Source organism: Puma concolor, chromosome A3 (genome assembly GCF_028749965.1).
Source record: "Puma concolor isolate L17-30 chromosome A3, mPumCon1.1.hap2, whole genome shotgun sequence".
Lineage (NCBI taxonomy): Eukaryota > Metazoa > Chordata > Mammalia > Carnivora > Felidae > Puma > Puma concolor.
Window position 1 is genome coordinate 122,186,089 of NC_141669.1, and position 12,030 is coordinate 122,198,118.

The 12,030-nt window shown below is 43.1% G+C and overlaps 1 protein-coding gene across 1 annotated transcript in view; it reads left to right on the top strand.

Annotated features, from left to right (window-relative positions):
* The first annotated feature begins 824 nt into the window (after positions 1-824).
* TOP1 (DNA topoisomerase I) overlaps positions 825-12,030 on the top strand; it is a 96,989-nt gene continuing 85,783 nt past the window's right edge. Inside the window, exons 1-4 of the mRNA XM_086702812.1 lie at positions 825-899; positions 1,677-1,898; positions 2,104-2,406; positions 2,737-2,761. Coding sequence (XP_086558938.1) covers positions 825-899; positions 1,677-1,898; positions 2,104-2,406; positions 2,737-2,761 — 625 coding nt within the window. The remainder of the gene's footprint in view (positions 900-1,676; positions 1,899-2,103; positions 2,407-2,736; positions 2,762-12,030) is intronic.

The window sequence follows — 12,030 nt, forward strand, 5'->3', positions numbered from 1 at the left end:
CACCATTAGCAAGGCAAAACTCGTTCTGGCAGTTTGCCTGAGAGAAAGAGCATAGCTTTGGAGTCAGGCCTATCGGAGTTTAAATCCAAAATTCAGTACTTACTAGCTGTCTGTTCTCAAGAAACTTTTTTTTTTTATAGTCTAATAAAATTCTACCATTATCGTCATTGTCCAGATGAGGAAACTAGGGCTCAGAGAACTTAAGCAACTTGTCTGAGGTTACACAGCTAATTAACAGCAGAGCAGAACTCACACCTAGATTGGTTTGACTTCCATGTGTGCACTCCTAACCACTGTATTACCCTGCTTTCATTCATTTATTGTATGCCTCTTTGGTAGGATCTGTTGCTAGGTGCTGGGGATCAAGTTTCAACAAAGACAGACCTTGGGTTCAATAGGGGAGACAGACATAAAATCACTTATTGCCCCCCTTAGCAACTTAATAACAATTGTGATAAGTGTTACAAAGGAAAAGACACTCTATGAAGGGCACTTGATCCCAGTGAGGAAAGAGGGAGTGAGAGAATGTGGGGAAAGGGGATCACTTTGAAAAAGTGATATTAATGTTGAGCTTTGGAGCATTCACAAGAATTAATCCCAAAGTGTTTACCACTAGATGTGATAGAGATATTTCAGTGGTCCATGGATGGACACTTTTTGTATTTATTTGTAAATGACTTCATAGACATTATTATTTCATAGATATTATTATTTAGGAGGAAGCTAAGTAAAGAAGGGGATCGATTAAAATAGTAAGTAAAATAGTGGAAGTGGTAAGTAGATATGGCAAAATTCACAGAGGTCACACTTGAATTAAGCAGGCTATGTGGCACCCTGGGAGCTACTTTAGGAAATTTGAGCTTTATGCCAAGAGTGATGGGAAGTATTGTGGGAAACGGGTAAGGTAGACCCGCGTGTTGAAAAGTTCACTTTGGCTCCTGTTGGCTATCAGCTTGTGAGAGGGCCAGAATGGAGGCTGAGACCCTTGTTAGGAGTGTATTGTGATAATGCAAGCAAGAGATAGTGCAGACTTCGACAGATGTGTGGGCAGAAGAGGTAGATGGGTTGAAGAGAAGCAACCGGTTGGACTAATGAGAAAGGAAGGAGGAAGTTGTCCAGGATGGAGCTTTTCTAGCTGGGTGGAGGAAGATGTTGAGTTCGGCCCTGGAGAAGCTTGTGAGGTTATCCAAATGTAGATGTCAGGTAGAAGGTTGTAGGTCACTTATCTCTGACACAGTTTGATAAAATAGCCCCACAGAGCTGTCGTGTTGGATTCAGAGCAGAGAACATAGTAGGTGGTCCCTAAATGGCAGTTCTTTATCCTGTGCATCTCACTTCTGCCCTATAGTGTGCTAGGGATGCAACGATGGACAGAGCCAGGTCGGGTTTACCCTGAGGTCCCATTCCCTTTGGCCCCCTGCACCACCACCCCTTTTCAGCACAATTCCTGACTCACAGTAGACGCTCAATAAATGTCTGTTGAATTAACGAAATAAATTAGGGCCCTTGTGACCCAGGACTACATGCACTCGTTTGGAAACTGGAGCTGCACCAGACCTTTGGTTTGTTAAAAAATTAAAATTAATAATAGTGTGAAATAATTCAGAAGGTTGAAAGGCATGGACAAAGGCTAGGGCGGGAGCTCCTGTCTCCTGGCTGCCTCGGCGCCCGGCTAGCGAGCAAAGAAGAGTTGGTGGAAGGGCGAGAGCCCAGGCCACCAAGATATTCGCTGCTACGAAAAGGAGCACGAGGACAGCAGCTCGGCCGGGGACTGGCGCGGTCCCGCCGCGGCCTTTAAAGGCCCACCACGTGGCCGCGCTGCCGGCCACGGTCCGGGGGCGGCGTCTGGGATGCGCCTGCGCACTGCTTCGCAGAGGAGTACGGCGTTCCGAGAAAAGGCGCGGGGAAACGAAAGGAAGGTTGCTTAGGGTGGGCGGCCCTGGGAGGAGTCGACTCCTTATGCAAATCACAGCGGCGCGCAAGGGCCAGGAGGCGGGGCTTGCGATGCAAAGCCTGGTCCGCCTTTGGAAGCGCGAGGGGGCGGGCCCGCAACCCTCGGCCTCCTTCCGCGAGTCGCTGACGTCGCGACGTCTCGTTTAAAAGCGGCCGCGCAGGCGCAGTGAGCCGAAATGCGAACTTAGGCTGTTACACAACTGCTGGGGTCCGCTCTCGCCGCCCGCCCGGCAGTCAGTCAGCGTCGCCGCCGCTGTCGCCGCCTTAGCGGTTCCGGGAGTCTCAGGCCCGCAGCCGCCGCCGCTTACCCGCGCCTTCGGGAGCCTCCGGGAGCTCCCGTCCGCCCGCATAGGCCGGTCTCGACCGTCTGCGTCTCCTCGGCGCCACTCGCCGCCCGCCGCTCTCACCGCTCCGGCCGACATGAGCGGGGACCATCTCCACAACGATTCCCAGGTACAGTTCGGCACGGTCCTCTCGGCGCCCCGGCCCCACCCCGGCTCTCCGCGACCCCCAGCGCAGGCCCCGGCCCGGCCGCTTTGACAGGCCGGAGCCCCAGGCCAGGGGCGGCCGGCCGGCGGAGGTGGGCTCGCTAGGCCTAGGACGAAAGCCGCCAAGTTACATATTGGGGTGGCGGGGGTGGGAATGGCTGCCCCTTAAAGGCCGTTCCCGGGGGTCCCTTCCTCCCTGGGGCGCAGGGTGGGCTAGGCCCCCGGCTCCGCGCGCTCGCCGCCCGCGGGGTTAAAGGTGCCTGTTTTGTTCATCTTCCCCCTTTTCTTTCTCCAGATTGAAGCGGATTTCCGATTGAATGGTGAGTGTGCCCCCCGCCCCGACCCCAGGTCCTCCCGCCGCCGGCCGCCTACCCCGCGCCCCGCTGGAGCCGGGCAGAGGACAGACATGGCGTCCCAGAGACTAAGTCCCGGCTCCTCGCTCACCGGCCCCATTGTTCCCATCGGGCCGCCTCTGGACCCCCTTTCCGGGGACCCCAGCACCCCCAGATCACGGCCCTCCCAAGAGGGGGCAACGGAGACCCGGCGTCGCCCGCCGCCGGGCTTCGGGCAGCCTTTCCCGGCCCGGATTCCTCCCGGGAAAGTCGCCTTGTCGACAGTCGGGACTTAGTCTCTGCGCCATTTTCTTTTTCTCTCTCCTCTCCTTTCTGTGCCTGTGTCTCTTTCTCTCCCTCCCTCGGCTCTTTCCTTGAGCTGCCCAGAAAGAGCTTTCTGCAGAGCAAAGCCGTATAAATCATAGACTTCACCAGAGAGGGAAGGGTGGGAGACTGAATTGTTACAATTTTTTTCCAAAGAGAACTTTATTTTGGGGGTTATTCCCTTTCTGCTGCTTGTTTGTTTCCTTTTCTGTTTCCAGAATGAAAGATATCCTCCGGCAACTGTTGAATTTGGTGGTGGTTGGGGGTGGTGATGGTGTAAGTTGTTTGTGATGGGAATTATGGTTCTAAAACTAAAGCTGCCCTTTGTGGAGTTCTTCATATTTTGAGATTGTTTTTCCCAAGTTGTGTTCTTTGCGAAGGTAGTAGTCCCTCCCTTCAGAAAGTTTGCAAGTGTGTGGGCCGTCCAATGTAAATGTTGGACCCAGGGAGATAGATTTTTTTTTTTTTAATTAAAGTATTACTAGAACTTTTCATTGTGGCCGAGGTTCCTAAGGCAGCACTTTTCCCCCCTTTTTTCTTTCTTCCTTTTTTATTTTTTAAAGAACCTCAGTTTAGTGTACTTGTCAGGAGGAAAGATTGTTGAGCATCTCATCTGGACTTGGTGTATTGGCCTTTTCTTTTGGGCTGTAGGGAAGAAAAAGAGATTTTATTTATTGAAACAAAGAGTGACCAGCACCCACCCCGGCTTCCTGTTCTTTTTTGGAGGTCTCTGTTTTTCAGGAATCAAGAGCTAGCTTGCTTTTCCCAGAACTTTATGATTTTGACCCCTTTTCAGCCAAATCGAGGCATTTATTTATCTTTGAGTATTTCCACTTCACTTAATGAAGAGTTTCCCCCAATAAAAAGCTCACCCTGAGGGCTTTTCAACAATCTTATTGAAGGAGAAAAGTACCCTCTGTAGTGTGCTGGGAAGTCCCACTGATTCTGATGGTACATAATCCTGCTCAATTGAGTTTGGGTTCTGGGAACCTCTCCAATGGGAGAAGCTGATGAGTATGTTTTCTGATGTTGTAATCAGCAGTCCATCGTGTTAGCCTGGTATACTGAGAGCAGCCTTATGTTCAGGTTTTGTAATGGGGCATCTAGCAAGAGATGGGACTCTGAAAGGAAAGATTCTGGTTAAATTCACATGTTGCATTTCTTGAGCACCTGATATGTGCCAAACACTGCGCATAGTGCTAGAGCTGAACCTTTGGCCACAACGCTTCTCTTGCCCTCAATTCAGTCTATCGAGAGAGACATAATTAGTTAATTATAAGGTGGGTGCTAAGGCATATGTATACCCAAAATGCTTTGAGAAACTAGGGGACTTAATTTTGTCTGGGGGTGGGGAAATTTCTCAGAGGAGGTGACTTCTGAGTGTTGTGCAAGACTAGGTGCTGAGTGTCAGGGGTTGGAGTATTTCTTAACTATGTTGAGCTAGCCTGTCAGGGTTTTAAAAGGGAGATGAGGCCCCTGCAGTTCAGAAAACCGAAAAGAGTGTAGATGTTTCTTAGGGATGTGGGAGCAAAGAAAGGACATGGCAGGTGAGGATTTGTAAAGAGTCCTTTTGACCTCTTCGGGGAAGGTAGGAGCAAAACACAGAAAAAGTGTTCTTTTGACTTTAAGACCAGGCTGAGTAGGTCATGTATTTAGTAGTGAAAGAAAGTTTAGTCCTTTCTCATCAGTGTTATTCTCCATGTTGCTCACTTAAATTATACAAAGGAACTATTGAGTATGTGAATGATTGTGGGCTGGGTGGGTTGTTGATCTTTAATGCTGTTTTTATAGAGATTGAAACCGACTATATTGACTTCTAGAATGTGATCACTTGTAATTGCAGTAATTGTTAATATTTGTTGAATACTTACTGTCTGCCTGGCACGAATCTCAGCTCTTTGCATGGATTATCTAATTCAATTTAGTCCTTGGAAGGACCTTATGAGTTAAATACTATTATCTCTGTTTTATGGATGGGGAAACTGAGGCTTAGTATGTTTACTAGCTTTCCCAAGGGCAGGGAGTGGGGCACTCCAAAGCTCCCAGGTGTAGCCAGTATGCTATATATGTGATTGTAGTATGACAAAATTAAAAGCTGAACATCTCTATTTTCTTACAGAGCTGAAAAATGTGGGAGGGAAGGATTTGCTAGTTTGTCATTTGCTTACTTTTTAACTAACCTACTCCTTCAAGAGAAAAAGCATTTTAACTGCCTCCCTACCACCGTAAGTGTCTGACACTGGACTAATTATCTTTGTAAATATTGTTCAGAAGAAAGGTGTAGTGTTAGTAACTGTGTGCTTGCACTATTAAGTAATAGCCTGGTAACAAGTGATTGATTTATGTAACCGTGAAAGACTGTTTTTAAAAAATAAAAATCAGTGTTTAATTGTACACAGACATGTCATTATTGATCTTTGTATTAAGAAGAGTTTGCTGTAGCATGATTGTAAGTGGACTTAGCTGAACTTACAGATAACTGTGGAAGTTCATATATACTAACATCCCTCATTCTGCCTGCCCTCGTCCCTTAAGATCTGAAAGGTTTTATGCCCTTTGGAGTTCATTCTTTACAATAGTTAAAACTGTTGCTGTTCATTTGAAATTCACAACATTCTGGCCCATGCTTAACTGCTGGGAAAATCTGTTATTTGTGAAATGCTTTTATATTTAAAATATTGATGGTGAGCTTGGAGTTTCGGTAGTAGAAACCATAATCTTTTGACTACCTTTTTCCTAGGTGTTGGTAGCACTAACTGTGGTGGGTCTGAGTCATTATTACAGTAACTGCCAGGTTATCTGCAGAGTTGAAAATGGTAACATCATGTTGGGGGTTAGTGATCCTTCTGCTGTTTCAAGTTTTTGCCCATCCACTTTGCATTTGTGGGGTTCTTCCCTCCTTGGGATGAGCAAAGTATAATGCTTGATTCCATCAGTGACTGACTATTCTAAGCAATGTTATATGGGATGATAATTTGACATCATCTTGTGTTGATTCTGGTTTAGCTTAATAGATTCGGATTGTATGGAAGAATTAAATATAAATTGTTTCTGATGCAGACAGATGTATTTCTATGCTGTTAGTTGCAGGTTGAGGTGGGGGGTGGGAAGACTGATGATGTGGCTATCTGAAAGTTACCATCACATTTTTAAAACTGCAAACTGATGGCGCCTTCAAATGACATCTGGCACATCTTCTTGCTCAATCCAGAAGCACTTAAGTATCAGGCTCCAGTGTTTTTCTTTCTACAGCTAGACTCCTTGGGGCATCTTTTCAGGATTAGTGACTACTGTAGCATCTTAATACTATTTAGACTTGAAACAAAGTTGCTTGTCAACATGTGTTTTTTAGATTACTAGCATATCAGAACTTCCAAACAAATTTCAGATTCCGATGTTGCTGGTAAAACAAGAAAATCCAGGAGTTATTAAAGGAATCAGAAACACCTCATAGTTTGAAAGGTGAAACTTGGTAATATTGATGACACCAGCTCCTACTTTTCTACCAAAGTAGGTAAAATGGAAAATACAAACCCAGAGTTAGTCCCCAAATCTCACTTACCAATTGTAGTAAAAAAAGAATTATCTGACTTTTTTTAACATCAGCATGAAAATGAGGAATTGTGAGAGTTTGAAGGAGTGATTCATTAATTTGTTCTGGGTTCTAGTGAATTGGTATCCATTTATACCATGTACAAGAAAGAGCCAGGGATTCTTCACATGTTTTAACTCTTTTATTCCAAAATTAGGCCATTGGGGGTTTTTCTTTGTTTTCAGCATATGTGGGGGGGGGGGGGGGTGCAAAAATATCTATGTTTTAGAAAGCTTGGTGTCATATATCAATTATAACAGTTATCCTCTGCTAAGCGTATGCGAAATGATTCTATTGTACTTCATGGATATATTTCATTTTAGGAGGCTTCAGATTATACTGAATTTGTGCGTGTTGTATTAATTGGGTATTAATGCATATGTATGTTATGGATCTTTAACAACTTTAGCCACATTTTTAGTACAAAATAAAACCTGATTTTTATCAGATGCAGAGTTCTTTCCCCAGAAGTATGTTTTTGTGAGGGATTTCATCCTTCCCATATGAAACTATGTTGAACTCCAATAAAGTTCTAGCTATATTTGGAAAAAAGGATTCAAGTGTAATTGTTTAGTTTTGAATGAGGCTATGGAAATGCTTGAATATTTGATATGGGACCCTGAGGTTAAAAAAAAAAACCCTTTTGAAAGAAGGTAAAAGGTAGTCAATTCATCGCTTTTGTATATGGGAGAGTCAGTTGAGTGACTTTTCCGTGTCCTGTGGTTCAGATAATCTGCCTCTTAAATATTTAGAGCCATTAACTTTGCATAACAAGGGCATTTGGGCTATTGAGAATTGAGAATTGGCTTCTTAAGGTAAAAAGGTTGGGATGGGAGAAGTTCCTAACTGGATTTTAAGAAGTGAATGAGGTATTGTGTTTAAAGGAAGCTTTCATTCAGATTGTGATTAAACTTTGAGTAGTAATAGTTGGCACAAGTCTTTTCTCTATTTCCTTGTCTTGTAAATCCAAGTTTGAGATACAGCTTTCTATCCCTATGGCACCAGACCAGTCATCAAAGTGGGAAATCTAAAGAGAGGCAAGGAATAATTAGCATTTTGCCAGCCTCTGCCCTTCCCCCACAACCTGCCTATCTAGGTGTGCGTTGTATGTATGCTCTGTGTTGATAGCACCAGTGCTTGGGTACTGTGGAGGGGGTTAAAGATTGCCGGGGGGCGGGAGGGAGGACGGGTAGCACGGAAGCCTGGGCTTTATTATTAGGTGGAAAAAAGCTCGTAGAATATGTTAGATATTAATGGTTATTTTTGGTAGGGTTATAGGAAATGACAGTATGCTTAGTAGCAGGTATTACTTAACATGATTTTTATTCTGTATGTTCAAGAAAGATGCTAAGTATTTTTCAAACTGAAGTGATTTTGCTGATTATGTCAAGTATATCTTCAGGTATATAGATTGTAGTATCAAGCTATTAAATGTCTTTGTCATTTATGTCTCTAAAATTTTAATCAAGAAATTCAAAGGGACATAAGCAACTTAGGTATTAAATTTCTTTTTGGATGGTATTCTTTTTAATTTGTTGGCTTAAGTTTTTATATCTAAGTTATCTCACTGCCACCTTTACCTTTGTATACTGTTCTTGGTAATTTTTCTGAAATTTATAGTAGATATTTTTATTTACATCTCCTTCCATGCCCTCTTAGGGCTTAGGGTAGATTTAGGGTAGAGGTGCATTAGATTTAGGGTAGAGGTGCAACTCTACCAGGCTGTTCATTCCTCTCTGAGCCTTTGAAGTTAACTTTTGTTTCTGTGGATTGGAGGAACCAAAGAACTAGTTCATTAACATTCCTGAGATATACCTAGAGAAGCTCCAACAAAAGGTGTTAAAGCAGTCAGCATTACTGGGGACTTTAATTCTCTTGTCTTTGTTGATATTGTTGAGAACAGGTTTAATAGATCCCTGGGTATCTGACATTTTCCTGTTTTTTAAGAACAAAAACAAATCAGCCAACTCTTGGTCTCAATATTTGCATTTTTCTTAGCACAGCCTAGCAAAGATAGATGCTGGGATCTTTCTTGGAGAAGATATCTTTGGCTGTTTGGAATTCACCTTCCCCCATCCCCCTGAAAAGTTTTAAGGTGTAGGTTAATCCGCACTAGAGTACACTAGAAATGCACCCTTTGGGGGTGCCTGGGTGGCTCAGTTGGTTGGGTATCTGACGTTTGGTTTTGGCTTAGGTCATGATCTCACAGTTCGTGAGTTGGAGCCCCGCATTGGACTCTGTGCTGACAGCACAAAGCCTGCTTGGGATTCTCTTTCCCCCTCTCTCTGCCCCATCCCTGCTTGCACTCTCTCTGTGTAAATAAATAAATAAACTTAAAAAAAAAGAAAAAAGAAATGTACCCTTTTGCTATTTTGTAAAAAGTCCAGATTTTAATCTTATTACCATACGAATGCCTAGATTTAGAAAGGTTTGTAAGCAGAATACTGGCTGGGCAGAACTTAAACGTCGCAGGTTTCAAGATCAGTGGATTAGGGGATCTCATTGGCTAAGACCCTTTACTTTACCCAACTCCTATAAGATAGCCTCTTCATTTGTAGTGCGTTATCTGAGCTCTTGCTAGGCAGTAGAAGGGGAAGTGGAAGGAAAGAAACACGTTTTGAGAGCTTAGTAGACATCACATTTTTGTATTCATTAAATGGGAATTTAATGGGAATAGTACAGATTGTATAGGTTTATGGGAGAAGCTGAGACCAAGAAGGGAAAATTTTGCTTTTTACACCTTCTCAACTCCTCTTTTTGGTAACATATTACCTGGTCTAGATTATGGAAATCCCATACTGTAATTGGTAAGCTTCTGGTATAGATGTCACAGCCTTCTCTTAATTATGTGCTGGTAGAGAAAGTTTAGACCCCTTGCACCTGGAGGGTAAGTCTTCAAGAGATGATTTGGTGTAAAGGCTGGAACCAGAGTGCTACTGAAGGGTATAAGTGATGAAGAGGGAGGCTGTGGGGAGTACTTTCTTGAGCACCTGTGGTAAAATAGAAAATTGGAGTAGAAAAATCTAAGTAAGTCCCTATTCTTAGTATGAAACTTAACTCGGGCTGCCAAATTTTGTTTTGTTATCTGTAGATAAGGATGGTATTTCTATGCTTCACCAGCTATTGAGAATTTATAAGTATATAATGTGCCTCTTTGTCCATATTTTACAATTTAAGCTTTGGTCAGACAGCTTCTATTATGAAATAGATCTTTATTTTGAGTGTTAGGTTTGACATACTGTTGTTGGTGACTCCTTCCTTCCTTCACTGGTATTCCCTGATAACCTTTTAAATCTTCCTGACATTTACACAGTGAACAGTAGCATATACCTAGAGTTGGTTGAGTCTTTATCTAACTGAACTTCACAGCCTACACTGATGTCTTCTGACTGTTAAGCAACCACTATAAAAGGAAAGGTGGTGTATCTATATGTAGGTTTGGGCTAAGTAGGAGCCAAATGTGTATCTGGTTCCTACTTTTCTAAGAATAAGGCAAGGTTGTCATTGCTGAAAGAACTACTTTTTCAGGGGAGATGGGCTTAGACATGAAAAAAAACATATTGCTGTAGCTAATTTCTCAACCCTTTAATAGAACTATGGATTTTCTATTAAAGATACCCGGAGCTTATATGTCAATTATATTTCAATTTTAAAAAAGGTACCCAGAGTTTTATCTTTATTAGATGCATTTAATAAGTGAAATGCCAAGTTCATTGTTGATGATTTTATTTATTTATTTTTTTATTTTAGAGAGGGAGTGTGTGAGCAGGGGAGAGGGGCAGAGGGAGAGAGAATCTTTAGCAGGCTCCATGCTGAGCATGGAGCCCAGTGAGGGGCTTGGTCCCATGTCCCTGTCGGGATCATGAACTGAGCTGATATCAAGAGTCAGATGCTCAACCGACTGAGCTGTCCAGGTGTTCCTGCGATTTTTTTTTTTTCTTAACAACAAAACTCAGTATTTCTTGTGTCAACATGTTTTTTTTTCAAATGCCACTATTTTACTTCTTGCCCCAAAACATTTTAAACTCAGAAGACTGAAAGTGTCTAAGAGTTACCTACATTTTTCATTTATTCACATACTGCTTTTAGTGACCAACTCAACTTCCTGCGAAATAGTTCATTCTTGGCAACAGAATGTCTTAAATAATAAAACTTAAGGGGCACCTGGGTGGCTCAGTCGGTTGAGCGTCCGACTTCAGCTCGGGTCATGATCTCACAGTCTGTGAGTTCGAGCCCCGCGTCGGGCTCTGTGCTGACAGCTCAGAGCCTGGGGCCTGTTTCAGATTCTGTGTCTCCCTCTCTCTCTGACCCTCCCCCGTTCATGCTCTGTCTCTGTCTCAAAAATAAATTAAAAAAACGTTAAAAAAAATAATAAAACTTAAGTATGAGAACTTAAATAGTAAACTCCATGTTAAGAGTTACGCAGGAGTATAGGCATTTGGGAGAGTCCACGAAAAAGTTTTATTTAGTAAGCAGAAATTTCGATAATGGCTCATAAGTCTAGCTAATGCTGATTATTGAGTTGCCTTGAATTTGTTACTTGGAAAGTGCTCCTTAAAGAAAATAAACCAAAGTCAGTTGCAGATATGTTTACAAATGTCCGTTAGATTCAGCCAGATGGATCTTAGTAGATACACCATTGATAAAAAAGGAGTGTATCACAGGGGCGCCTGGGTGGCTCAGTCGGTTGGGCGTCAGGTCATGATCTCACAGTCTGTGAGTTCAAGCCCCCCGTTGGGCTCTGTGCTGATAGCTCAGAGCCTGGAGCTTTGGATTCTGTGTGTGTCTCTCTCTCTGCCCCTCCCCTGCTCATGCGCGCGCGCGCTCTCTCTCTCTCTCTCTCTCTCTCTCTCTCTCTGTCTCAAAAAACAGAAAAAAACCCAAAAAACATTAAAAAAATTAAGAAAAAAAGAGTCTCACAGAAGCATCACAACAGGAGCAGACTTCAGACTTAATATTCAGTTAAACGTGGGCCAGAGAAAATAATTTTATAGGAGAGAAATTACAGAATAGGGTCTTATTTTATTTTATTTTTTTAAATGTGTGTTGATTTAAAGAGTCTTCAAAGATAAAATTTTCAGGATGTCTGGGTGGTTCAGTCAGTTAAGTGTCTGACTCTTAATTTCCGCTTAGGTCATGATCTCATGGTTCGTGAATTTGAGTCCCATGTCAGGCTCTGTGCTGACAGCATGGAACCTGCTTGGGATTCTCTCTTCTCTATCTGTCCCTCCCCTACTCACTCCCCCCCCCCCCCCCCCAATAAATAAACATTTTAAAAGTTTTCAAAAGATAAACGTGTCCGGAACATGGCTTTTTGTTGTTGTTGTTTTGTTTTGTTTTT